This window comes from Pyrenophora tritici-repentis, chromosome 5, assembly GCF_003171515.1.
Source record: "Pyrenophora tritici-repentis strain M4 chromosome 5, whole genome shotgun sequence".
Taxonomy (NCBI): Eukaryota; Fungi; Ascomycota; class Dothideomycetes; order Pleosporales; family Pleosporaceae; genus Pyrenophora; species Pyrenophora tritici-repentis.
Window position 1 is genome coordinate 585657 of NC_089394.1, and position 26492 is coordinate 612148.

Consider the following 26492-nt stretch of genomic DNA (forward strand, 5'->3'; position numbering starts at 1 on the left):
CGATTCGCAAAACTAACGCGCCGTCATGTGTTCCTTGTATATCTACCAAGGCATCTCCCACCTGAGCCAGAGGGGTTGCTACAACGCTTCAACGCAACACTGGCTTAGTGGATAGAGTGCATTTGGAACTTGGCCACCCGTCTACTGTCCTAATTTTTATACAAGTAACTACGTGTTCGATGTTCTATTCATGTGCGAACAAACAACACAGCCTAGATCCTCACAATATCCACACGTGTCCGCTCCCAGAGCTTATGTGCAACGGCCACTCCTCGTTCCCTCTCTGCATCGTCGACTTTAGCAGGCTTGACTATTACACGTGCATATGTTCCTGCTGCACGTCGCTTGGCCAATGTGCCAGGATTAATGACCAGTACGGACTCAACAACCTTGTTGTGTATTAGTGCTTTTTCCGTACATCTATGTTTGCATGCTTACTTTGACGGTGCCTTGAAGTACACTAGGAGTGATAAGAATGTCGGGCCGCACGTTGAGCATTTCGCCCAATTTGAGGTAGCTGGTATCGAGCATGGTCCCAAGCGGCAGAAATGGGCTGGGTGTTTGTTCCTCTTCAGCCCCGTTACCCTCTCCTTGCTCGTTTCCTGTGCCATTCTTCATCACCTTCTCTTCAATAGGCACAGGCATGAATTGCTGCTTTTCTCTCCCAGTGGGTGGGAAGAGTGGGAGGAAACTTCTTTGCTCAATCACATTACGAGCACACCGTTCGTAGATGTTTGTTGTTCGTGCCTTGCCCCCTGCAAGTTCTTCTTTTCGGAGCATGTCGAGATTGTCAATAGATGACATGGCTACTGTCATCTCGTTCATACTGACAGTCATTGGATTTGTAACACATTGTACCATTTTCCCTGCAGCACCAAATCCGAGCTCCTTCTTGATGAACTTGTCCTGTGGGAAAGCAGCATGGTGGTGGTGCGCGTCTCGCAAGCTGGGCACTAATAGGACATTACACGTCGGCACGCGTTTGTTGAAGCCCTGGATTGCGCTGGAGATGTGGTAGCGGAACAGATCAGTCATGGTAGCTTGATCTGGACTCGCGTTTGGTGGAACATCGAAGTCTCCCGACCGGATTTGAGGATGCTCAGCGTCCAGGAAGGGTCCGACCAGAATTATGGAGTCTGCGTAAGCTTCGGCGGCATTGTCAAGGAATGCATGTAAAGGTGCAAAATCGAGATTCTGGTCGGTTGTGTAGGGTCCGGACGCGATCATCATGGTTAAAGGCCGAACGTTCTCTGGATCAGAGTCGGGGGTATCAAGGTACCGTGTGTTGATGGCGTCCAATTCGTCTGGTTTTGTAGCAGGTGGATTCAGGAGAGGCAGCGAAAGTACCTCTGAGACTACAAAAGAGTCGCCTGATGCATTGGTACCACGCAGCGCCACAATCTGGCCCGGAAAGAAATCATACGACGAGAGGCCTTCGACGTTCAGCGGTACACGTCGCCCTGAACCATATCTTCGTGAGCCTTCAAGAACTATCGTCGCCGTATTGAGCTTCCCTTCGCTCGTATCGCTTGCTATGCGTCCTACAGCGATGATCTCGTTTGGAGAGGGGTAGTTGGGGTTGCCAAATGCGCTCTCGTCCAATCCTGCAGATTCTCTGACAAGGTCACGGAACTCGTCAATCCTGTCATCGAGGACCTCCGATGCCTCTGAGAGTTTCATAGCCATGGTCCGATATGAGAACTTGGACATATCCGTATTGGCCTTTAGTTTGATGCGGGATTCCTTTGGTTCCTCTGACGGCGGGTCTGGAATTGGGATATCGCCCTGCATGAACTGTTCGGTGATGTCGTTTGCATTGGTGCGCGAGGCAAAATCGAAGACACTGAGCAGTGGTTAGAGATTGCACGCGCAATGAGGTTTGTCATACATACGGCCCACCTGAAGTATCCGCCGCGGGCGCCATGATGCCCCCCGGGGAACTCATTTCGTGTGCCTTGTTTGCTTTGCTCCCAGGTGTCTGGAAGTTGGCTTTCCGCTTCACTGTGCTGCCGTTCGGGCCGCTCGCTGGGCCATGTCGTGGGGTATTGGGGACGAGTCCCTCCAGTCTGTCTCTGGTCAATTCAACTGCCCATGCACCAGACGACTCCTCAGTACATACATGTCGTACATATCACCACCCTTCGCCCTTGGTGTCGGCTGGGCTCGCTTGCCATCGTTCCGCTGCTGTGCCTTTCCGCGGCTCTCGCGCTCCAATGCATCCTGTATCGTCTTCTTGAAGTCCCGTGCAGTTTTCACATCCATCTTGTTCTCCTCTCCGCCCATCTTCATGTTGTAGGCCTGCCACTTGAAATCCAACTCTTCTGGTGAAATTGAATATAACCGCAGCATCGACTGCAATTCAGCAAGCACATCGGCGGGGAATTCCTCATCTTTGGTGGCGCAGTAGCGCTCGAAGCGCTCGGTCAGTTCGGTCGTAACGTCGTCCATAATGGTGGGCAATTATAAAAGTAGTGTGTGGCGGTGACGGTGAAGGCACTTTGCGCGTACAGACTTCAAGACGCGTCCATGGATGCATGGGTCGCGTCCCGGCAAGGCTAGCGTAGAGAGAGTCTAGCGGCGATCGACATACATGCATTAACGTGTCCGTGCACCTTGTGCCCGGATTCATCTCATGCCCCGCGAACACCATCTTAGCGATCTCAAATTTGAAGCTGTACAACACCACACTATAGCTTAATATTAATAAAAACATAGCATTGCAGTAATTAGATACTTGCGATTAACTTGTACTATCTGAATTTTTGTGGGAGGTTGACGTTGCGGCCACGTGATGTGGTCTTTGGTGGTGGAGGCGATGGAGGAGATGCAACTCTATCGCGAGCTCTATCCTCCATCGCTCGTTTTTGACGCTTGTTCTTAGAAGAGGGCGCTCTTGAGGCTTTACGCTTGCGTTGTTGAGCTTGTTGGGTGGCTTTTTTCTGGTGTTGAGCTTCAACTTTGCGCGCGCGTTCAGCTGCTTTCTCAGCTCGCTCAAGCTCCCTTATCTCCTTGAGCCTCTGCCTCTCTACACGCTTCTCCTCGAGCTTAACTTGACGCTGCAGTTGAACCTCCTCACGCTGCTTCTTGGCCTGTGCTTTTTGGAGTTTCTCCTCTATCTTATCTCGCTCCCGTACTACTTCTCTAGCTCGAGCCTCGCGTATCTTGCGAGGAGACCAGAAGACAGAGCCACCGTGATACTCCTGGCGCTGTTGAAGGTCAAGAGCTTTGCCCTTCTTCTTATGCTTCTTTTTATGTTGAAGAGCCTCCTTTAAGCCCTCGTTCTCATGCTGTAAAAGCTTATACTGCACAGAGAGATGGTGAACGCTTGAGCGCAGCTTTCTTGCCTCATACTGATGGCTATCATTGACAGCAGCTCGTACTAACCGATCGAGCTTTCTCCAGTCATGATCAGAGAGCCCTGAAGATGAGCTTCTCTCAGCTTCTGGCGTGCTGGCAAATCTACGAAGGATAACGTTGGGATCTATTGGCCATATACCAGTAGCTTCAAACGCTTTTAATATAGTTGATTGCTTAAACGAGGCCTGCCAAGCTCTCCAGAAGAGTGGGAAGAAGTCTCCTTTCTTAATTGGAATGAGGCCTTGAGCCTTGTAGAGATGGTTAGTGAGCTCGTTGGAGTAGGCTTGAGAGAGTGGCTTGAACAGCACTACATCGAGCGGCTGGAGCGTATGAGTCGAATGGGGAGGAAGGATCATGAGGAGGATCCTATGGCGATCGCAGTACTTGATAAACTCCATCGTGAGGTGAGATCCATGGCCATCAAGGATGAGCAATCGCCATCTCCCTGATCGCTGCTTTGTATAGCGATCAAACACCTGCTCTAGCCAAGCTAGGCCTACGTCATTGTTTGACCAGCCTGTTAGAGATGATGAGACAAAGACCTCATGTTCTCCTGCCTTAATATCCTCCACCCAACTCGATCGTATGGCTCCATTTTTAGCTGCGTAGATAAGGGCTGGAGGCAGCGAGCTCCCATCGGCGCAGCAGCAGGCCAGGAGTGTCAGAAACTCGCGTGATCCATCCTGGAGAGATGCTCGAACCTCTTTCTTATCCCATTGACGCCTGCTAAATATCCTCTTACTCCTGCCTATCATACCAATAAGGAAGCCCTTTTCATCCATATTGTATATATCTCGAGCCTCTAGGTGGTATTCGGTGATCTTCTGGTGCAGCAGCTCGAAGTAGAGTCTATACTTTGACTCAGAATCAGCCAGGTGGCGCGTACGATCCATGGCGGTGGTCCACTTTGAGATAAGATAGATCTCGTGTCGGTTAATGAAGCGAGTAACCCAGCTCTCGCTGAGCTGCTGATGGGCTACTTCTGATGAGAAATTCCTGATCATCTCTCTTGTAGGAGGTAGGCCTTGCTTAGTGAGCTTAGTGATATATCGTACAAGCTCTAACTCTTGTTGTGGGCCGATAGCTTGCTGCTGAGCGTATCCATCGCTCCTAGGCCCTGTCACGCGCCTCCATCTTCGCCCTAGCGTTGAGCGGTTAACCCCCCATTTTTCAGCAACTTCTTTTAATGTGAATTTCTCTCCTGGATCGCGCGATTCTAAATCTGCAATCGCTTCATCAATCGGAGCCATAGTTGTGGAGTTATTGCGCGTCAAAGTTGTAGTATTGAGACACGCGTCGGTGTTCGGCGGGGCATGAGATGAATCCGGGCATGAGGTGCACGGACACGTTACAGGGACCGGCCGGGTGCGTGCCGTGTTTACCCAAAAAGTTATCCGCGCCGCATCGTTCACTTATCTGAGCATCCCTCATCTTGCCTTGGCTCAAACTTTCCTCCAAGACCATCACCCACGAAGACTATACCATAGTCTTTGATCATGTCGGCAATTGGCCCTTTTGAGGAACCCGTCCCCGGCTGCAAGCCAGCTCCTGCTCCGGCCTTGACCGCTGATCAACAGACAAAGTACGACCAACTCCTGGCCGACGTCCAGACATGGGAGTCGCTACCCACGACGTCTGTCAAGACTACCGAAACCACGCCAATCACCGACGATGAGCGCATGTGGCTCACCCGCGAATGCCTCCTCCGATATCTCCGTGCCACAAAGTGGAATGTAGCACAGGCTGCCCAGCGTTTGCGCGCTACCTTGGTGTGGCGCCGTGAATATGGCACCGACCGCTTCACTGCCGACTACATATCGGAAGAGAATCAGACGGGCAAGCAGGTCTTGCTGGGCTTCGACAACGAGGGAAGGCCATGTCTCTACTTGCTGCCACAGAACCAGAACACCAAGGAGTCACCCAAGCAGGTGGAGCATTTGGTATACATGCTAGAGCGCACCATTGACATCCACCCGCCTGGACAGGAGAGTCTGGCATTATTGATTGACTTCAGGAACGCTGGTGCCAGTGGCACACCCGGTTTGGGTATTGCCAAGTCGGTCCTGGATATCCTGCAAAACCACTACCCTGAGCGTCTGGGCAGGGCATTACTAACACACCGTAAGCATGGCGTGAATTATACTTCTGGCGACATCTCCGCTGACAGCGCATCACAGTTCCCTGGTACATCAAAACCTTCCTCAAGCTCGTGAATCCCTTTATCGATCCCATCACAAAGTCAAAGATAAAGTCAAACGAGCCACTCCCCGACCACGTACCCGCTTCTCAGCTTATGAAGGTTTCTGATGGCGAAGTCGACTTCAAGTACGACCATTCCGCATACTGGCCTGCGCTGGACAAAATCACCACAGAGAGGAGACGACAGAGGAAAGAGCGGTGGGAGAAGGGTGGCAAGATTGTTGGAGAGAGCGAGATCTACCTGTGGGGTGGAGACGAGCCGAGTCTCGGTGCGGGAAAGACAGCAGAAGCAGCAGCCCATGTGGATACCGAGGCAAGGGATTCTGCGGCTCCTCTCCCAGTCAGCAATGGTACTGATGCTGCGGCTTCTGCACCCGCCAGCGAGAGCGCCGATGCTACAAAGCAGGGTGCTGAGCTGGTTGAGGAGGTTGAGAAGCTAGATATCAAGGAGGGCGAGCCTGTCAAGGCTACGGCGTAGACGTGTTGCGTTCCTTCGAACCTTTGTGATTACCTACGTGCATATAGACCGTGTTCATATCCCAGTCAGTAATATTATAGATCATAGACCCCGCAGAGAGCTTCAAGAGGTCCTGGAGGCACCGACAAAGTCGTACATCTTTACAGTGCGTCTGCACTAGCAAATTGCGGCAGTACACCGACTCATGATCATGGCCAGCAATAGAGGTTGCATATATATCCAATGCACCGACGAGCATAGGCTGATTCTGCTCCTAGTGAATGCCATCAAACGCATCTGTCCACGGCAGCGTCATGCACGTGCGCGCAACCTTGCACTAAAAGTGGCCGGACACACAACGCGTCTCCCATCGCCGTCCCCGCCTCAAACACATCGATCGCAATTGCCGCGCCACTCCCTTCCACCTCCACCCCAAATTTCGTGTCTGAATAAGTGTGTGCAAATACCATGAGCGCGACCGACTCACCCTCGGCGGTTGACGGAGTCGCTTCTTCGACCGCGCGACGTAAATCTGGACGCGTATCCAAGAAGCCAGACAGGTTCGCGCCTGTCGCGAGTCCGACCAGCAGCACAAAGCGAAAGCGTGGTGGTGACAATGAGAACGGGGATGACGCGACGGACCCGTCGTCTGAAGAAGAGTCGGAACAGAGCAGCGAGGATGAGCCCGATGAAGAGGAATTGAAGGAGCGCAGGCGCAAGAAGAAGGCTAGAGCTCCTGCGCGTAAGCCGGCATCAAAAAAGGCAAAGACGAATGGCGACAGTGTCAGCCTGGCGATTCGACCTGCGAGCAATGCGATCAAGAAGTTGTCCAAACGGCCACGGAAGGCGCCTATTCGGAAAAGCACGCTTCCCGAGGAGACAGAGGGCTTATATGGTAGGTGGAGCTGGCTCAAAGGAAGCGCACATGGACTAACGCGCCATAGCCGATGTCTTTGCCAGCGGAGACCGACTCGAAGATGTGACGGCACGATGGATGGCGCGATTCAACGAGCACGAGGCAAAGGCAGTGGCCGAGATCATCAACCTGGTACTGCAAGCTGCGGGCTGCGATCTACGGATAAACGAAGATGACATAGGGGACCCCGACAACGCGCCGAATCGCGTAGCAGAGATCCAGGAAGAGTTCCAGCAGGTACGTTACGGGCAACAGTAGGCTTCCTGCGCATGCTAATGAAAAGCAGTATGAAGTCACAGACTACCCATTGATCGCAAAGGCAAAAGACGGTGGCGGTCAAGCTTTCCGGAACGCGTTGCAGGGCTTCTTCCTTACCCTCATACAGACAGTCGCACAATCAGGCCTTCTGTACGAGAGCGCGGAGCTCATCGAGAATATCTCGGTGTGGCTGGGCGCCATGTCCTCGACCGGCAACCGCCCATTCCGGCACACCAGTACCGTTGCCTCGCTAGCCATCACAACCGCCCTAGCCCAGGTCGCTGCGGACCTCGTCGAGAACACAGCAAAGCGCGTACGCCAAAGTGAGGCAGAAGCCAAGAAGTCGAAAGTAAACAAAGCGCGCGTCTCTGCCGCGGACAAGGAAATTGAGGAGTACAACCAGAGGCTGGAATTCGTTGGTGGTCAGCTGGACGACTGGTTCGCAGCCGTGTACGTCCATCGCTATCGAGATGTCGATCCAAAGATCAGGGTCGACAGCGTGGTAGCGCTGGCAGATTGGATCGTCGCATACCCCGATAAGTTCTTCGACGGCACCAAACTCCGATATCTCGGTTGGGTGCTCTCAGACCCAAATCCATCGACGCGCATCGAGGTGCTCCATCAGCTCTCGCGCTTGTTCCGAGACGAAAGTAAACTAGCGGGATTGAAGACGTTCACTGAGCGCTTTCGGCCACGTATCGTTGAAATGGCCACTCACGATGCTGAAATCAACGTACGTGCGGCAGCAGTCGATTTACTCGACATTCTCAGGGAAGCTGGTTTCCTAGAGCCTGATGACATCGACTCAGTCGGCAAACTCATCTTTGATTCTGACGCAAAGGTTCGCAAGTCTGTTGTTGGTTTCTTTGCCGAAAATGTCAACGCCGCGTATGAAGCCACGGTAGAAGACATGGGAGGTGAAGAAGCACTCAACGAGGCCCTAGCTCCGCCTGAAGAAGAGGACGAAGAATATCATAACCCGCGCCTCGAGTGGTTGAAGCTGAAATGTCTCGTTGACCAACTGCTCTCGTATGACGAGGACGACTTTGAGCTGCCTTCTCAAATCCAACGCATGTCACCGGGCCAGGAACTGAGTTTGATATCTGTTGGTGTCGAATCACGGAGATCGCTCGCTGCACAAGCTTTATATGATGCTATTCCGGAGATCCGAGAATGGGAGGTTTTGGCCGGATATCTTCTGTACGACCATTCACAAACAGTGCAGGGCGACAGCGATGACCCCGAGACTATGCTCCGCCAGACCTGTCAGCTTGAAGAGAGACATGAAACAGTCCTCCTCGACATCCTCAACGCCGTGGTACGCATTCGATTGCAGCGCTTGGCGGAGGTACAAAAAGACAAGAAGAAGACCAAGACTCAACGGGAGAGCGAAAAAGAAGACCAATCAGATATGGCTCGCCGACTCTCGTTGCTCATTCCTCAGCTGCTGAAGAAATTTGGTGCTCTTCCTGAAACAGCAGCATTGTGTCTTCGGTTGGAGCGTGAGCTGAATCTGGAAGTATTTGAAGAGCTGCGACAAAATGCAGCTCTTACAGCGCTACTTGATGATATCAATAAGCAGTTCCTCACTCATCATAACGAGCGCGTCCTTGGCGAAGCTATTGGATCTATTCTACACGCTCAAGGTAGTGAAGAGCTAAGAGAGACGGTTGACCTCAAGGTCCAAGCACTTTGGGACGACCTGATTAACACTTTCGACACTCTTCGGCGAGACAAGGATTTCTCGGTACGGGGCAACTTGGATCAGAACATTCTCCGGGGAGTTTCCAATGTCGTCTTAAAGATGGCGCAGCTCGTGACTGTCTCAGACGCTTCAGTGCTCGACCAAATTGTGGCACCCACCAAGACAAAAGGCAGAGGCAAGAAGGCAGCGCTTGAGACAGCACCAATCGAGTCAGTATTGCAACTTCTTGAGCGTGGGGTCCCAGTCGAAGACCTTGATGAGGAAACGGAGGAGGCTGACGATACTCTCGTCCGTCACGCAATGTCTGTCATGCTCATGTACTTCATGTGGAAGTGTCGAGATTGCACCAAGCATGTCGAGGAGGGCACGAGCATGCCAGAAGACGAACTCATGGCATTAGTGGAGCGGAGGGACGCTTGCGTCACATCTTTGATGAAAATCATGGAGAGCCGAAAGGGTACCGACGAAGTCCGACTCGATGCGGCGAACCTTTTACTGGACATCTACACCATGTTTTGCACGCTCAGGGTCAAGAAGGGGAAGATGGTAAAGACGCCTAAGAAGTCACAAGGTCGTCCTTCAAACTCAGACCACGACGACTGGGAGGCTCTCTGCCGCGACATCGACGGGAACACCACAAAGCTCATTCTGCAGATTCTCACGGCGTGGGAGAATCACCTAGCCAAGCTCACCAACAAGCGTCTTGAAGAACCGGATGTAGACGATGATCCCATCGACCCCGACGACGATCCTGAAAGCGATGAAGAGCCCACGGAAGAGCACACTGTCTCTGACAAGCAGGTTCGCGCCATCTTAGTCGAACAATCGCTCGATGCGTTTGGTGGTCGTATCGTACATGCCGTACTCGTCGGCGCCCTTGATAGTGACGGCTCGGGCACCGTACGCAAACGTCTGGAGCGCAACAAGCTGAAACTCACACCTACGTGGAGGGAAGTCGTGAATCATCTCGATGCTGTCAAGCAACGAAAGATTACGAAGAAGACAGCCAAGCCCGGTAAGCAGGGCGAGAAGACGGCGAAGAGCAAAGAAACTGTCGACGTTGATAGCGAAGACGAGGAGGAGCAGGAACATGAAGAGGAAAATGAGGTACTTGGTGACGAGATTGAGGACGAGGAAATGGCCGATGCGGACGCGGAGCAAACAAACGGTGTAGAAGAAGGTGAAGAGAACGGCGACGACGCGGCAGACAAGGAGAGGGACACCGAAGAAGAGAGCATTCTCGGTGACTGAATGTGTCAATTGACACGGATTTGTATGCTTCAATGTTGTTTAATTTTCTCATTACTTTCGCCTTCTCTCTGCGATGACCTCGTGGCGAGCCATATCGCGAGAGTGTAACTTGTAATTACGCCACGGCTGCGTACAGCATGGCGCAAAAGGCGTTCTTTTTCATGATGGCACGGTATATGGACGGATAATTTTGTATGAAATCTAACTAGCTGAAGCTATGCTTCTAGCTATGTTTTCTCTCTCGCTTTCGCTCCCGCTCATAAGCTTCTCTTTTCGTGTCACCATACAAGCACAATGAGTAATGCTTTGCCACGCTGCATCCCCGCCAAGCAAAGCCATGTGATGGCAACGAAGATTAATGCTAAGCAGATAGTCTTGACCGGAATGTACGCTAATGCCGGTCTTTTTGGCCCCCGGAGATGTGCTGGTGCGGAAGCCCATTGCTGCCAAGCAAAAAGCTTCAACCTCAGCTCTAGAGCAAGCCACCACGTTATTCTTTTCGCGCTTTTGGACCCCTCTTGTCCCCTTTCGAGGCCAACTAGTCTTGGGGGGCTTGGAAGAGATGGTCAAGCTGAAACGCTGCTCTCCTTCCGCAATAAGCTTCGTAGCGTAGAGCTTGCGTGTAGTGGGCAGAAATAGAAGGGCTGGGCGAGCGTGCCGACTTGCTTAAGCCTCGTTGCTTGGCGGGGTTAAGCTCGCAGCTGAAGATTTCGCCAGCGTATGCAAGATTAGCTGTGGGGTTTGCTGATGGGAATCGTATTCGCATGTACGCCATGATGAATTAGGTTTGCCCTCTTCCTATGGAAATTTTCAGTAGGATTCGCAACAAGGTTTGTTGTTTTTGTGCCTTCGTATCTTCCCGTTTATACCAGCAAGACATTATACACAAGAGAAGGACGCAGGTACACGCCTCATCAACAAATTTCAGCCCGGCATTCACGACAAATGCGGAAACGAATCTAGCTCACAACACCTAGTCCCCGAGGCACGCCACCGGCACCCAACACGCCTCGCTACCACACAGCCCACGAAACCCTCGACCAGGTACGAGATTTCTAGTCTTCGTATCCTTCAGCCGCTTCCAGCATCTGCGCCTCGAAATTTCCTAATGGGGAACCACGAGCTTCTTCCCATCTAGGGCAAGAACAGGGTCTCGATCAGTCTGTGGGATAGCGGTGGAAAACTAGTTCCTAGGTAGCCGTCGCCCCACAATCGTAGTTGAACAACAGCGACTACCCCCGCGTGATGCATATCGTACGTACGGTTGGAGAAACGACACTAAGAGACGGGATGAAATGTGTGAATCCTCCTAGCTCTAGATCTACGGTCTTTTTGTACGCCAGGGTCTTTTACTAGACTGAATCGAGTGGCATCGTGGACGCCTTGAAGTCGCCTACAAGTCTTTGCCCGCACGTCTTGGAAATATCGATGGCTGATACTTAGCACGGCTATTGGCTGTTTGTCGTGTCAGCTCAAAGTTTTCCCCAGTGAACTTTTTATTCTTGTCTAGAGCTTCGCTTAAGGTGTTTTTAGGTTGTGAAGGAAGATGGGGATCTGGGCTCGCGTGGCGTGGTATTCTGGCTGTTGCTGTTGTCAAGAATAGAGCACGGAGATCGTAGGCAGCTTGGCTGTAGATTCTGGGGTTTCGAGGCTTAACATATATATTGTGTGTTTCTCCACCATTTTGTTTATCTTCTAACACCAGATCAATTGTCTCTCAAGTTCAATATGGGTCGTGTCTCACAAGTTGCCTCGTTGCTTGCGCTGGCCTCTACGGGGCTAGCTCAGCTTCCTGCTATTCAGCCATTCATGGTCACTGGGTCTCTGGATTCGTAAGTCTGTCCCCCGCCAGAACCATATAATTTCTAACTTACGCTAGGTGTGAGGTCAAGGGCACAGAATACAATGCCGGTGGAGACATTGTAGTCAACAACTGGGAAATTACCGTCCCTCAGAACCTTATTGTCGCCTTCCCTGTCGTCTTCGCACCGTTCCGCGAGCTGTGCAGTGCTGGCGCTCTTACCTTCGAGACCACGGTTGTTGGCAATATTGTCAACGGCGAGGTCATCGCAGGTCAGATCTCAGTTGCCCAACGCTTTGGGCTTGAGGGGAGCCAGGGATACATTTCTGCCATCAATGCGGATGGTACTCTCCAGATTGCTGGAGGGGGACCAAGGATTCGTATCAATGACCCAGATGGTCTGTATGCACCCAAGTACGAAGCTCAGCCATACTGGATTGCCGACACAGCGAATCCCACGATTACTGCTTTCTCGGGATTTCCCATGTGTATCCCATACTCAGGCAATGCGGATAGGTGCTCGACTGATAACCGTGGCGCCGGCCAAGCTTTTACTCCCAAAGATGTTCTCAGCATGGTGCCGCTCCAGGTCGGGGATTTCATTGAGTACTCAGGCCTCAAGGTTGGAGGTAACGAGATGTTGGTGTCGGACATTGTGTGTATCAGCTTGCACATCACGACGCAAGCTAGTGCGACAGTGCCCAACTACATCCGCGTAGAGGACTTTCTTGTCGGTGTTGCCGACACTGCTGCCAATGTGGAAGTTGCCGACATCAAGGTCATCGGCTTCCTCTCGAGCTGCACTGGCGCCAGCGTCTCCATCAGCGCGATTGAGGTCGACCCCTGCACGGGCAAAGAGACATATCGTACCATCGGCTCAGCTACACCCAAGGCGGAGACGCGCTGCAAGTGGGAAGCCAGAATTCCCTCGCCAGCACAAGGTCCCTTCACCCGCGAGTACCGCATCACGGCCAACTCGCCGGTCGTAGTGACGAAGGATGGAATCAAGGCAGGTCAGTACGTCACTGCCGTTACGGAATGGATCTTCCCCGAAGTCGACATCCCCGGAACAAACCCGCCCCCCTATCCCTTCACCGGCATCCGTGGTCTCGTTCAGGGTGACTTCCTCAACGGCAAACAATACGGCCCTCTATCTCCATTCCCAGGTCCCACTCCCCCAGCTCCCTCAAAAACTTGCAGCCCTGCCGATATTCCGGACCCAAGCGCCACGCCCACACCCTCATCGACCCCTAACCCAGACGCTCCTGCCTCTCCAGCTCCTGTAGTCAATATCCTCGCCTTCAGCAGCGCTCTCCGCGTCGGCACCGACGTGGTCCTCAGCGGCTCGAACATCGCCTCGGGTCTCTCAGACAGCGACCTTACCTTCGCCTGGACACAAACCTCGCCATCTACACCTACCATCAGCATCTCTTCAGCCAGTAGCCCCAAAGCTACTTTCCTCGCCCCCAAGGTGTCTGCCGAAACAAGCTTCACCTTCACGCTCACCATCACCCAAAAGTCAAACACCACAAACACTGCTAAAGGTACCGTCACCCTCAAGGTCAACCCTACCATCACGGATACCGTTACCATGGATACATATACCTGGGAGTCACGGCAGTCAGGCAGTATCACAGTGGCGTGCAGTTCAAATGTTCGGAATGGGGATAATGCGGCCATGAACCTGGTGCTAAGTGGAGGAACGCCAAGGAAGATGACAGCTGTGGCTGGTAGCCCCGGCAAATGGACATACAGTGCGAGGGACACAGCGAGGCCAAGTAACCTCAAGTGTGTGAGTGATTTGAAGGGAGAGAGTCCACTGAGAGCGGGGACTGCGACGACTGCAAGGAAGAGGAGGGCTGTAGTTTGGTGAGGCTAGATATAACGTAATGAATTATGTGTTACACTTAGGGAGCAGATGCACAGGTAAACTGACATTGTATTCGATAGAGAGCTTATATTCAGAAGTGGATCGGGATAAAAAGTGCCCTCTCTTTGATCTGAACGTCGTTCGGGCAGGCAACCCACAGAGGTTTCACCGAAGATCTCGCTAAAAAGACCTCAACACTATTTCTCCAGTACCGCACATGGTTTATTCCGTCTTGACTCCCCCTTTCCGAGACTTAGATGCAAGCACAGCATTTACCATCGCAGTTCCTTTCAATCGTCTGGCCATTAGACTGGCAAAAGTTGCAGCACGGGCGGCCGTTGAATTCTGCACCGTTCGAGCAAGTCCATACCTTTCTGAGTGTTAATGCACGATCTCAAGCTCTATTAAATGTACGTCTAGGAGGAAGTAGTGTGGAGAACAGAATATACGTGAGGGACTGGCTCGCTGGCGACAGCCGCGACTAGGAGGGAAGCAATGAGGGCTGTGAGGGTTGTGAACTTCATGGTGTCGTGATGGTATCGTTTAGGGGCGAGTGATCGGTTTGTCTTGTTGGCGTTCAGCTGAGGAAGAGTTTATGAGCAAGTGATTATGAGAAGCTGAGTGCGTCGATGTACCTATCTATATATGCCTCCTCAATATATTCTCTACCCGCAGTATCTGCGAGCCCTTGGGGTCTCCAAGCTACACTAGGTCGAGTTCTTGTATCGCTCGGCCTTGGTAGAAGGGTTTACGACAACGCAAGCTCGGCCTTGGTAGAAAGATCTACAACAAACACAACCAAATCATGACCTGATACCCAGCCTTGCACAACTGGCCATTGCTCGGCGTGAGCTTGGTAGAAGGATTTACAGTAACACAAACAAATCATGAACTAATACCCAGCCTTGCATACATATGTAATGGCCTATTGCTCGGCGTGAGATCCGCTAGGGTTAACAGCATAGCTCGGACGTTTCACCTCCGATCTTCATCTAAAAGATTATTTGAGATGGAAGACGATCACTAAGGCCCCATTTAGTAACGGTTGAGAAATAAAAGGCATACAGGTATCCACAACGCGCCGCCCCGTACGGGAATAGACTGGGTGTGAATAAGCTGCCTATAGTCAATGCTTTGATGAATGCCATTCACCCCGCTAGCTCTGTAACGCTATGTTTTGAGTGAGAGTAAATGGAAATCTGACAGCTATGTAGGCAGCTTCCTCAGTGAAGTATGTCAAGTTTTGGGACGTGTTAAGTCAGCGGTCGTTCTTTCCTACGGCACTGAGCATAAGCAGTACAAGGGCACTACCCAGGGCAGTGAATGATATTGTGGGGTAACTGAGTTTTATATATGAAGCCAGTGCGCACCTAATGGAGTGAATTGTATCGAAAAGTGTTGGACATACATGTTAGGACGCCGCCTAGACTAGACCAGGAAAAGTCATCCTTAGGTGTTTAGGGCGCGCATGTGCTACCGTGGCTCAGTAGCGATTCGTCTATCCTTAGAATATGTAGTAATATGCCATTTTATTGATATTCCATTCACCCAGTACTATTTCTAACCATTGAATTCAACAGCCTATCCCAAAAACCTTGTCAATAAGGACCCAATAAACCCCCTATGTGGTGCATTACAGGTACCTCTAAGACTAAAGGCTACTAAGCGGCAGAATAACCAATTTGCCTCTGACATTAAAAAGAAAAGGAATGAGAAGAAAGTCACAAAGCAAGAATGATATATACTGCTAACGTGCTTACACATGTGTACGTACATCGAGACCGGAATGACTGGTATCTGAAATTGAACACCCCGACCCAGACAACCGTACGTAGCCTTCTTAGTCATTAGATGTTCAAAGATTCCCTACCATCTCCACCTCCAAGTCTCACCCCTTCTTCGCCAAACCTTCCCAGGACCAACACCCACGACAGAAGAACAAAAACAACACAGCATGGCCCCACACCCAGTTCCATCACAGTCCCACACCCCTTTCCAACTCACTCATGCGCTGCAGCCCACCTCATCCACACGTTCCCAAAAGATTGGTCGTTTAGGTGAGTTCTGCGATGATGACGCAGACGTATCTAAAGTAACAAACGAATGTGGACAACTCCCTTCATATCGCGATCGATATGCGTAATACGGGTTTTCGGCGAGCCCCGGGGGCCCCAGGGTTCCCAAGAGATAAACACTGATGCCCAATGTCCACAAAACGCAGGTGTGTCGATGTTGATCTCCGTGGGCCAGGAAGACGAAACAGCAGGCCATATGACGAACCGGGAAAGTGTGCTGAGTGAGAAAAAAATACGAGGTCGAGGGTCGGAAGCTGCGGGAGTGCGCTGTGGTTGCTGGATTCGGTGTGGGATAAGGAGTGTCAGCGGAAGGCGGCGGATCCGTTCGTATGCCGGCGGTCAGTTTGGCGGAGTGGATGAACGGATGGTCAGGGACATGCTGGTAATCACTTACTAAGCTGACTCTTCTCGATCTGTCTATGTGACGAGGGCGCATGCCAGTTGTTGGGCTCATAGTTTGCACGTCACTTCGATCGCAACTTCATTTCCGTAGGGTTGGTGTAATAAATGTTTTGTCATTCTGATCGCTAACTAAAGAAACTTCTCCGTCTCACATAGCCATGTGAGATGTAAGATACGGTTGCAGCACGAGAAATCATAATCTCCATCCAGACGCCGACGCCGACCAACTTTGTCGTTATATTCTTTTTCCTCCCGACCGACACTGCGGATGGAGATATTTCATGTAAGTATGTAACTGGGTATCAAAAAGGGAAGAAGCCAAAAGCCAGTTTGGGAAAAATTGTTTGGGTGTCAAGTCCATGTTGGGTAGATAGCAAGGTCGCATGGTGTGGCGATCCAGAGACTAGAAGAAGTTGCCTTGTGGAATGGCACAGAAGATGCCAACGGCTACAGCAGAGATGATCAGAGCACCTAAGATGGCTTGAAGAAAGATGGTGTCTTGTATCTGGCGCAAAGCAGGCTCCTGGATCCAGACTTCGCGATCAAAGATTTTTCGAACAACATTGCGCTTCTCGTAACGCGCAACCCAAGGCTCATCTTCCCATGAGTTGCTTGAGGAATGCGAGTCGACACTGTTGAACGAGTCGGATTTGAAGTCGTACGCCTGTTGCTCGTCGTCGGATGTGAAGAGCTCCCAGGGTCGCACGTGTCGGTGGTGCATGCCGTGAAGGACAACACACATGCCCTTCCATGCTGCAATCAGTGTAGAAATACCGATGAAGAAGCCAATCATGGAGATGATACGCCATGCACGGCCTGCGCTGCTGAGTGTGAGGATGATGGCAACGATCAAACCAGCAGCAATGCCGAAGAGGCCAAGGCCGCGAGCGAAGATGACACGTGCGCGATTGCCGTTGCAGATGGTCCAGCGCACGAAGTTGGGATGCGCTTGACATCGAAGTGACCACTCGACGGTGGTGATGACTTCGGCAAAAGCCGAGGGATGTGTTGTGTTCTGGAGAGCATGTAGCAGCCCCGTACGCTCCTTGGAGGACAAGTTCAGTTGTCGCGAACCGTTGTCGGCAATGTATATGGAAATGATGCGATCGATCTCTTCTCGGTAGGGTTGAACGGAAACTGTGGCGGATGAGCGATTGGTTCCTATAGGAGAAGAAACAAAATTAGCAAAAGGATATACTCACGTGGTTTCCATTTGAGACCAGCACTATCAAACGCACCAGCAGCACGTTGAGTGTGGTCTACTTTGCCAACCCCTACACTCCCATCAAACGAGTCGATGGAGTAATCGTCCCGCCTTTGTTCAAGGCTAGTTGGCGTGCGAGGGGGAGTGAAGAAGGGATTGCTGGCGCCCTTCTCCGACTCGGTGGGCTTGCCTTCATTGGCAAAGTCAGTGCCTTTGAGTATGGCTGCGGCACCAGCGTTGAAGGCACGTGGGTTTTTGAGCGCTTCGCCAATGTTCTTCTCGCCGGTCCACTCAGGAGATAGGATTTTCTCAGTTTCGGGTAAGTTGTCGAAGCGCTTGACGTAGTCGCGGTACCAAAGGAAGAATTGGAGGTTTTCGGCAGATAATTCAATGTACTTGAGGAAATTCATAAAGTCACGAACGGTGCAGGGCTAGACATGATCAGCAGGAACACGCCATGCAAACGAATTGGGAAGAACATGTGACGTAGAATATGGAATGATAACTTACTGGGCAGGCACCGCCAGCAATGATAGTGTCAAAGGACAAGGCCTCGGGAATACCGTTGGACATGCCGCTGCCGCTCGAACGGACTGATTCATGGATCGACTTTTGCTTGTGTTCGCTGGAGATGGAAGAAGGCGTTTCGGGGCGAGAGGCGCGCTCGGGGCGACGATAAGACAGTGAGTAGACCATGATAGGCAAGTGCTGGGCCCGATCTTATCGAGAAAGAACGTGATGCCGTGTGACAGAGGTTGCGGGGAAGTGACGATGGCAGTGTGCAGGTCGCGTGGCGATTTTCGTCTTTGGGCAAGAGCAAACAAGCTGTTACCGTAACGATATATACCGTTTGCAGCCGAAGTTTCGTAACGAGAAAAAAAAAGCCAGTGCCGCTACACGGACTATTGAAAGGTGGTATGAGGTCGGAGGGTTTGAAGGGAGCTACTTCAAGTCGCCGATTAGTAGTCGGACCTCCGGTATGACTATGACTTGACAGGAGTATGGTGGAGGTATGGCTAGTCAGGGGAGATGAAAGGTTACCTGTGGGGTGGGAGATATTTGACCGGGAGCACCGAGGGCTATAAGTAGACATGTAGAAATGGCAGCATCTTATCCCCATACCGTAGATGGCATGGTCTAATTGCCGCTCGAACGGGTGCCATGATTTCATCCGTGGTAGGCACATGGCTTCTCGACCTCTTGCTACTGCTTGATGCTGCCAGTGGGCGTTGCCCTAATTGAGCAGCTGTAGCGTGGGCCGTCGAAGCCGGCTCGCACATGGGGGGACCCTCGTCGTCGCCGAATAGCAGGTGCGCTGTCCTGACAATCTTTGCATCATGCACTATGGACCACACCTTCATCCAGCAACTGTCACCTTCTGCCACCCGCGCTCTGCACCATACACGGCCACTTGGGCTAGCGGACAGGAACACCTGCATATGTGCGCTAACCTACGGCCGATGATGAACCGGCAATCTGGGCTGCACCCGTGTCGATCGCCGAGAGCCGTCTCGACTCAGCTTAGTCTCCACCCAGACGGTAAATCTCTGCCCTGTTTGCTGAAAATTTGGCTCCGTAACAGACGGCGTGGCGCCGACCGTCGCTTGTCAGTTTGCGTTGCAGGACCGTTAAGAGATGAGGACTCAACAACCCGCGTTATCTGGGAGTTTCAAACAGTTCAACGACTCCAACGCTTGCAAGCGGTCAAGCGGTGCGGAGAACCGAAGCATGACGACGACCGCCACGCAAAGCAAGAAGCTGCCCAGGGTGGTGGGAACAGAGTGACGTTCGCTCAGACAGCCACAGCGCACGTCTCGACAGCCACGAAATTCGTAAATGTACGCGATCGCCCTTGCATGCATGATGCCGGCTCTCAGCCCTGACCAGAGTGGGCAAAACTCCAATCAGACACGGCTATGCGCCTTCCATTGGTGATGCGAATCCGAGCTCTCGGCGTGGCCTCAAGTCGTCACGATGCGTCCTGGTCCCAAACTTTGTAACGCGTGCCTAAGCCTCAACGTTCTCTGTGTACATTCACGTTGCCATTCAACACCCTGTAGCCGTTCTCTTGCGAGTCAGCGGGAAAACGATCAACTGGCAGGATAAGCAAGTGGTGCCGCTGCCCTGTCTGGGGACGGACGGCAGAAGCAAGTATGCCGCTTACCGCATGTCCAAATGGAAATTGGCAAGGGGCGCAAGGCCATGATCGCCAACCCCTCGGAGCCTTGGGTGGTTGAAATTACCGATCTCTTCGGTGCCAAATTGACAAAGATGCATGGCGTTCACCATCGGCATGTGTGAGTAGGATGCGCTGAGCCAGCGACGCTTGAACTCGGCTTGCAGACGAATCTAGAAGGCTGCTCACTGCGGGGTTAGCTAGGACCGTCGAACGTTTACAGAAGGTCAAAGACGTGTGTGAGATAAGCACCAAAGTTTCTTTGCGAGAAGCGAAAGTCAAATCATTTCCCCGCCACGTGAAGGCAACCCAGCATATCGCTACCGTCAAACGTACCAGATATACTTCTCAATTTGCGCTATGAATCCTATCCAATGTCTTGGGATTAAGTTTACGCAACACTGGGGAGTGTGGTGATCCTGAAATAAACATACTCCCCAGCCGTCCTTTGGTGTAGTCGGTAGCTGCCGTTTCCTAAACCGGATCCACGAAACATGATCTGCAATCACATTATGTGATACAGGAACAACGCAACCGCAGCATGATCAATGCCCCGTTGTAAACTTTCGCGACGGCACCTAGTATGTTCCGGAGATAAACGTCAGCTCTCTGCACCAATCAGCCATGCACTCGATTCTTTTTGACATCCGGGGCAGTTGTGACATCACCAAAGTCACGTGACTACCATCTCCCCCGAGCTTCTTCCAGGCTTGTTTGATGTCCTGAACCAGCAAACGCATGCTACGAGGTAAAAGTTTCTACATGAGTCGGTGACTGCTGACTGTATCTGTTGAAGACAGTTCGATTTTGAGGCTAAGATGAAGCTCGCTTCTAGCGGGCGCCTCCTTAGCTCTTGCCAATTAGACTCGCACGAGCTCTTGAGTCTGCGGTACCAGAAGTGGCCTTCTTCTCCATGGACGCCTCCACAGCCACATGACGCACGGAACATGTTTGCAGAGTTGCTTTTTCCTCATCAAGGTCCACGTCCGCGGCAAGTGACACTTCTCCAAGACCTTGGAACCTAACGTTCTTAGTATTACCTGCACCCGATATCCGGGCTTCTCTGCGCATGAATCGTGAACCCATGCTCGCCTGTGCCTGCATGTATGTACATAAGAAAGGATCACTGCGATGGATCTGGTACCCTTGCCCCACTTCGCTGAACATCGCACATGTCGACTACTTGCAGCAACCTCCCTAGAGCTATCTACAGCCCGCAGCGACGAATGTTTCATCAGACGAATCATCGCTGTAAACTGCCATCGCTACGCGACGACAGCGGGACACTCAGGGGTTGATTGATTGTTCGCGCGGGATGAGGAATGCGACATTTCCACCACACCACCACCATAGCCCGAAAGGCATCGATGATCCGTGCAACTGAGGGCATATGGGAATTTCATATTTTCTGTGGTCAGTTCGTTGACAATTCCGATGACTTCATCTCCGACCCGTGCGAAAGCCGCGTCTGCGGCCGTGTCGGCCCTCTAGGTGACGGCGATCAAGTCATGGACTGGCCATTCTGTGGTTGATGCTGCGAGATATTCCGCGGGGGGTATCGCGACCCTTTCCAGGCTGTTCCATGTTGATGGCAAACATTAACCATAGAATTACCCGCTTTCCTTGTCAGCAAATCAGGTAATAGATCCCAAGCCTCTGTCTCTTCCTCGCTTTCTCCCATCACTGATCATAGTGTCCGGCCGATCTATGTGCTGGGACTAATCTTGGTTGAACCAAGCACCTGTTCGGTGGCGTTCTTCACGAACTGGCCTGACTCGGGGTGTTGGCGGTGACTTTCCATTCGCTTCATGCTCACTCTCAGTGCAAATTTATCCCTCATCGCTAGCAAGAGTCTCTTGGTCAGCGCTCAACCTCGCCGTTCAATAATGCCAAGATGCAGCTCACTTGTGATATTGGCGTCTGAGCTTATCGTGAAGTCGAGGCAACTGCGATGAATTTGCCGACTAACTTCTACAGGAAGGAACGCCTGTCGATACCTGTCACACCACTTGGTCACAATGCCACCGAACACCATGTCCCTTGCCTTGGTAGCAGCTAGAGGTCAATCTTTTCGGCCACTTTGCACTCCATTGTCAACATGCAATTATGTGTGTCTGTTGCTCTTACTTCTATCTTGTTTTACCTCAGCTGTGCAATTGAGTAGACCCATCGTTACCACATGTGTGTATATGAAGAAGAAAATTCGGCTTTCGCGACTGCGATAGTCGATTTGCGACTACAAGAGGACGCCGTACGAAGAACATCGACCAGTTTCTAAAAAGTTCTTGATTTGCTCTGATAGAGCAACATGGAAAAGGGTGGATTGAAGCCCATGTCATTCACCAAAGCCAAGTTACCAAATGTAAGGACGTTATTGTCTCTGTACCCAAGGGAGTTATTGAACGGCTGTCTCACGAGCGCATTTGAGCATACATCGATGCGACGCTAATTGTTGAGAATATCTGGGTTCAGTCCAGGGTAGAAGGTGATTGAGAGTCACGTGATGTGCTGGTGTGGCAGGTACTGCCCGGTGGGCAATGGCACCCACCACAACAGAAAGAGTAAGAAAGATACAATACACGATAGTGAATACAATACGTTGCAGCCACCCCGCCTTGTCCCTCCTCCCACTCGGTTATCCATAGTAGTCATACTACTAGAGGGACCTTGTTCCAATACTAATCACAATAATGTATCGAACCGTATCGTATGCGCCTGTATCAGGCTGCATCTATGAAGTACCAGATATTTCAGGATGAGAGTCGCATGAGGTCGTGTGTTTGTTACTGCGCTCTTGCGTTGCTGCCTACCGCGCTTGGAACGAGCAAACGGAGACTCACAGTGACTGAGACGTTCACCTGTGTACGGTCTCTGCAACAAGCTTGACACAAAGCAATCGCGACACAAACTAACCATAATAACCTACAACTACTCTTGCTATTTGTGATTGCAAATCGCAGCTTCCTCACGCGCGCTCCAACGTACCTGCTGCATCTCGATCGCTCATGGACGCCGCCGATCAAGCTCCAGGAGTGGGCTTCGTGCTGAAGCACTACCACAAGCCAATCTTCCCCCCCAACGCTCCTGTTAAGATATTTTATCTCGGCATCTTTACTAGCCTTACACTTGCTCAAGAGGCAGCCCAGCACGCACTTCAGTGCACCCTGTCCAAGCTTATCGACCAAGGGTACCACGGTCGCTACTGGAAAGATGTCGATCTAGAATTACGAGGACTGGTTACGGCATACGGGGAAACTGTGGTAAACGGACATTTGGCTACGCAGGAGTATTGTCTGAGTGAGTTCCATATGGAAACTATCGAAGTCTGGGACCCTTCGTGGGACGCCGAAGTACACCGCTCTTCAGAAGACGCATTGTTCAACAGCTCCTGCAGCGAATCGTCGAAGAAAATGCCAGAGTTCAAATCACATTTAGTAAACTTGTGTTCCTCACCGAGCCGAAGCTGGCCGTGGTCTACAAAGCCGATGGTAAGACTGCCAGTCGAGAAACCAAAGCCGGTCGTGTGGCTGCCCATCGCGCCGAAACCTACAACACCCAAGTCTAGTCCGGCCAGGTACAAACCATCCTCGCCCACTCCCATTCCCAAGCAGCCATCTGTCTCGACGCTCGAACAGACTCTCCAACTGTCGCCAACAGGTGTTCAATACCCCGAAGAACAACAAGGGACTTGGTCAGGCAGTCGTCCGCCGCTACCCATGTCTACTTCGCTCCCGCTTCCACGGCTTATCCTACCGGCTTCTCAGCACGAAGAAGAGCTCTGGCCGGAATGGTCACGAAGCCGCACATCATAGCCCGAGCAGCGCGACCATGGACCCTTCCGAGACGCAAGCCACCGAGCTTATCCGGTGCGAATGCACTTTGCACCTCCCAAACCAACATACAAGATTACTTTTGGCTCACTACAATTTGTAAACTCGAGGATCAAGTCGGGGAACTGGAGGATGAAGGCAAACCCGAAAAACAAGCACATGTCAGATGAAAAATTTCGTGAAGTACAAGAATAGGTATCGCGTTATGGAAGTGCGAACCAGAAGATCATCGCGATGCCAATAAAGGATTTTGAGCCCAGACGAGTGAACGGGGGACTGTTACCGGTTTGGAGGAGTTGGAAGGTTTATCGGTGGAAGTGATTTTGTTTGGTATCCATTGGTCATTGCTGTGGTTTTGCAGCACTGGATTGCATACCCTGGACACAGGTCGTTACAATGGCATGGCAGTCAAAAGCGTGCTCGTTAATAAATTCCACATGCGATGCAGCTTCTGTGAAACCATACACTGCATGCACCATCGCAATGCAGGTACAAGGCAATCCAGAACAACCCGGCTTAACCACAAACTCAAATCATGCATAGACACACATAAACATACACAAAATGACGTTCGCACGAACACTGCTTTACTTTTCCTCTTAGTCTACCGTAACGAAATTCCAGTTTGCGCTAACATCGCCCGGTACCTGCGCCGGTTCTCTCCCAGGCCCAAACTTTGAGAAACGAACAAAAAGCAAGTCAGCCACTCTCACGAAAGCGAGAGCGAAGGGTCCAGCCCACCAGCCAGGTCAACGGTTCCTGTAGCGCCTCCGAGTTCCAAAGCACGTTGGGAAATGCAAATGTGCTCTAGCCTCCAGAGCGGTTCTAGAAGCAAAAGGACAAGTCGCTTTTCTCTAAGCGCGGAAGCTTCTAGCCTTTTCCGTCGTCGCTGTGCCGTTCATGTGACCTGGCAGGGCTGGGATCCAAGCTGTGTCTCCAATGGCTTCGTTTACTTTGCGTGGTACGCTGCAGCTGTTCATCATTTCCATGCTTTGGGTCCTCATCGTTGCGCAGTTTACGTAGCACTCCTCGTCCATTATCTTCTGGAGCGCGTCGTCTTTCCAGCCGAAGATGTAGTCGCCGTGGTTGCCGTAGCCGGTGTTGTCGCCGAAGGAGTAGACAAAGGGCTGGCTGCCGTCTTCGGGCCAGAGGGAGATGTCGTTGAAGGCGGCGGTTTCGTAGATTACTTCGTACATGAGTTGGGGCATGCGGACTGGATGGGATGCTGGACAAGGGCCTTGCGACTCGAAGGTACCGGATTCGGGGTAGGCCTTGCTGTGTGTCAGATTGCGCATCTTCAGGATTTTGGAGTGGATATACCATGTGGGCCATGTGGTCAGGTGAATCGAGGTCTTTGCCGTTCCAACATCTGGTATAGTCAGTACGATGTCAGTGTTGAAGGGTGTACCTGGCTGCTTACGTCGGGAATCTGAGATTGACCATGATACCTGCTGGACATGGCTTCTTAGGGAAGGCTTTGGTCTCTGGGAAACGGGTGCCCATGTCTTGCAGACAGGTATATGTGAGTTGCGGGTACTTGTCCGCCTCAGCTCTAGTTGTTGCTGTAGGCGAACCAACAATCATTCGAAAGCCCTAGTCATACCTTGTTAGTAAAGTCTTATCAAAACCTAGAGTGTACCAACCGGCTGAAAGGCCTTGACCTTGGACTTTTGCTGATAATCCGCCAACTGATTCTGCATGTAATAGACTGTCATTCCACCGTTCTGACCCTCGAAGAGAGCGTTTCCCTTCTGAGGGACCCGCTTGTATGTACCATTTCGCGCACTGAAGTAAAGGGAGGCTGTCCAATAGTTCGAGAAGTCGTCAGCGGGTTGGCAGGTGGTACATGTTGACATGCTGGGTGGATCATGTGTAGTTGGACTCATGTCAGGGACGAAAGAGTTTCCACCGATAATCTGATGAAGATGGGAAGATGGCTCGTTTCCAGGCTCGACCAAGGGATCAAGACGGTCGACGACCAGTTGTGAGCATCCGAAGCGGATGAGGGCATGGCTTGAGGCAGTGAGCGCCAGAATAACGATGTAGTTGTAATGCATGACTGTCTGGTATTTTGTCAAGGCTATGGTATAACGAGAGTTTCTTGTCAGTGTTTGCAGCTTGGTTTATATGTACTCTGTTGGATTCTGAAGATATATCTAGATGAGGAGCCACATGTACCGACGGAACAACCGTTCTGGCTGTAATACACCTACAAAAGATCATGGCGACCGCTTAAATCTGCATATCATGTCCCTATTAGTTCATTGCTTGGGTCTTATCTCACCCCACATTAGGTTTGTGGGACATCTTGACGTGAAGAGCGCAAGTGCCGGGCTGCGTAGCCCAACGTTCATATGGGATTCTTCGGGCACATGGGAATTAATCTCCAAATCCCGGTAGCCCGTCAACATGGAAAGTCGTACTTTTCCCAGCCACGAGAGAATCTGCATGGTGATTGTACATAGCCGTCCTTAGATGGACCCGCACCGTACACATGGGTGCTGAATATCTTGCGGGTATATCTCGAGTAGTTGTTGAGAAAAGTGTACTGAATTCAATCCAAGAACGGCATGTGATAGCAGCGATTAGGTCTGTTCTCTTTTTTCCTGGTCGATGGGCAATCAAGGTCTCGTGCAGTTCTAGTGCCTCTTGATCAGACAGAGTAAAGCGCTGAAATACTAATGTATGCAGGTTAATGTTTTCGAGATATCAGGCGGACACCGCAAGGCTTGTGTGCCTCATCGTCATCTTGTACTTGGCTGGAAAGTTGGCCCCACAGGCAGGTACCCTGCAGCGAGTAAATTGGCATGCGGGGCAATAACCATAGCCATAATGTCCTTTGTCCAAGCCTTCTTATTCGGAATATGCCCAAAAGGCGCTCGATTAATGTTCAAAGCGGTGCTAAACTTCAGGTGAAGGCACAGCGACTAGAGCTGTCAAAAAGATGTCCCTGCATTCGAGCACGTGCTTTCCTCAGTTGGTGTTTCGCAC

At 51.5% G+C, this 26492-nt stretch overlaps 12 protein-coding genes across 12 annotated transcripts; 5 read left to right on the forward strand and 7 right to left on the reverse strand.

The window, feature by feature from the left end:
* Window positions 1-212: 212 nt before the first annotated feature.
* On the reverse strand, window positions 213-2448 carry PtrM4_101980 (POL12, DNA polymerase alpha-primase complex, polymerase-associated subunit B; the record flags this gene model as incomplete). Its single annotated transcript, XM_001936372.1, has 4 exons — window positions 213-389; window positions 439-1843; window positions 1893-2066; window positions 2120-2448. 4 exons carry the CDS (start codon window positions 2446-2448, stop codon window positions 213-215), a joined length of 2085 nt encoding a protein of 694 aa, XP_001936407.1.
* Window positions 2449-2750: 302 nt separating this feature from the next.
* PtrM4_101990 (TolA, Membrane protein involved in colicin uptake) lies at window positions 2751-4607 on the reverse strand (the record flags this gene model as incomplete). The annotated part of the gene is made up of 1 exon (XM_066107454.1): window positions 2751-4607. The coding sequence occupies one exon, from the start codon at window positions 4605-4607 to the stop codon at window positions 2751-2753; it is 1857 nt and encodes a 618-aa protein (XP_065961903.1).
* Window positions 4608-4853: 246 nt separating this feature from the next.
* PtrM4_102000 (CRAL-TRIO domain protein) lies at window positions 4854-6034 on the forward strand (the record flags this gene model as incomplete). The annotated part of the gene is made up of 2 exons (XM_001936371.2): window positions 4854-5478; window positions 5535-6034. 2 exons carry the CDS (start codon window positions 4854-4856, stop codon window positions 6032-6034), a joined length of 1125 nt encoding a protein of 374 aa, XP_001936406.1.
* Window positions 6035-6481: 447 nt separating this feature from the next.
* Window positions 6482-7187, forward strand: PtrM4_102010 (uncharacterized protein; the record flags this gene model as incomplete). The annotated part of the gene is made up of 2 exons (XM_001936370.2): window positions 6482-6908; window positions 6958-7187. 2 exons carry the CDS (start codon window positions 6482-6484, stop codon window positions 7185-7187), a joined length of 657 nt encoding a protein of 218 aa, XP_001936405.2.
* A 1915-nt stretch (window positions 7188-9102) lies between these two features.
* Window positions 9103-9246, reverse strand: PtrM4_102020 (uncharacterized protein; the record flags this gene model as incomplete). The annotated part of the gene is made up of 1 exon (XM_066107455.1): window positions 9103-9246. One exon carries the CDS (start codon window positions 9244-9246, stop codon window positions 9103-9105), a length of 144 nt encoding a protein of 47 aa, XP_065961904.1.
* A 459-nt stretch (window positions 9247-9705) lies between these two features.
* PtrM4_102030 (uncharacterized protein) lies at window positions 9706-9858 on the reverse strand (the record flags this gene model as incomplete). The annotated part of the gene is made up of 1 exon (XM_066107456.1): window positions 9706-9858. One exon carries the CDS (start codon window positions 9856-9858, stop codon window positions 9706-9708), a length of 153 nt encoding a protein of 50 aa, XP_065961905.1.
* A 171-nt stretch (window positions 9859-10029) lies between these two features.
* Window positions 10030-10143, forward strand: PtrM4_102040 (uncharacterized protein; the record flags this gene model as incomplete). The annotated part of the gene is made up of 1 exon (XM_066107457.1): window positions 10030-10143. One exon carries the CDS (start codon window positions 10030-10032, stop codon window positions 10141-10143), a length of 114 nt encoding a protein of 37 aa, XP_065961906.1.
* Window positions 10144-11871: 1728 nt separating this feature from the next.
* On the forward strand, window positions 11872-13925 carry PtrM4_102050 (Tymo-45kd-70kd multi-domain protein; the record flags this gene model as incomplete). The annotated part of the gene is made up of 3 exons (XM_001936369.2): window positions 11872-11975; window positions 12023-13462; window positions 13895-13925. The coding sequence occupies 3 exons, from the start codon at window positions 11872-11874 to the stop codon at window positions 13923-13925; spliced, it is 1575 nt and encodes a 524-aa protein (XP_001936404.2).
* Window positions 13926-14067: 142 nt separating this feature from the next.
* PtrM4_102060 (uncharacterized protein) lies at window positions 14068-14338 on the reverse strand (the record flags this gene model as incomplete). The annotated part of the gene is made up of 2 exons (XM_066107458.1): window positions 14068-14184; window positions 14264-14338. The coding sequence occupies 2 exons, from the start codon at window positions 14336-14338 to the stop codon at window positions 14068-14070; spliced, it is 192 nt and encodes a 63-aa protein (XP_065961907.1).
* A 2356-nt stretch (window positions 14339-16694) lies between these two features.
* Window positions 16695-18191, reverse strand: PtrM4_102070 (uncharacterized protein; the record flags this gene model as incomplete). Its single annotated transcript, XM_066107459.1, has 3 exons — window positions 16695-17428; window positions 17494-17926; window positions 18006-18191. 3 exons carry the CDS (start codon window positions 18189-18191, stop codon window positions 16695-16697), a joined length of 1353 nt encoding a protein of 450 aa, XP_065961908.1.
* Window positions 18192-22676: 4485 nt separating this feature from the next.
* PtrM4_102080 (uncharacterized protein) lies at window positions 22677-23483 on the forward strand (the record flags this gene model as incomplete). The annotated part of the gene is made up of 1 exon (XM_001936366.1): window positions 22677-23483. One exon carries the CDS (start codon window positions 22677-22679, stop codon window positions 23481-23483), a length of 807 nt encoding a protein of 268 aa, XP_001936401.1.
* An 872-nt stretch (window positions 23484-24355) lies between these two features.
* On the reverse strand, window positions 24356-25558 carry PtrM4_102090 (solute binding protein; the record flags this gene model as incomplete). The annotated part of the gene is made up of 4 exons (XM_001936365.1): window positions 24356-24772; window positions 24822-24870; window positions 24922-25094; window positions 25145-25558. The coding sequence occupies 4 exons, from the start codon at window positions 25556-25558 to the stop codon at window positions 24356-24358; spliced, it is 1053 nt and encodes a 350-aa protein (XP_001936400.1).
* Window positions 25559-26492: the final 934 nt, after the last annotated feature.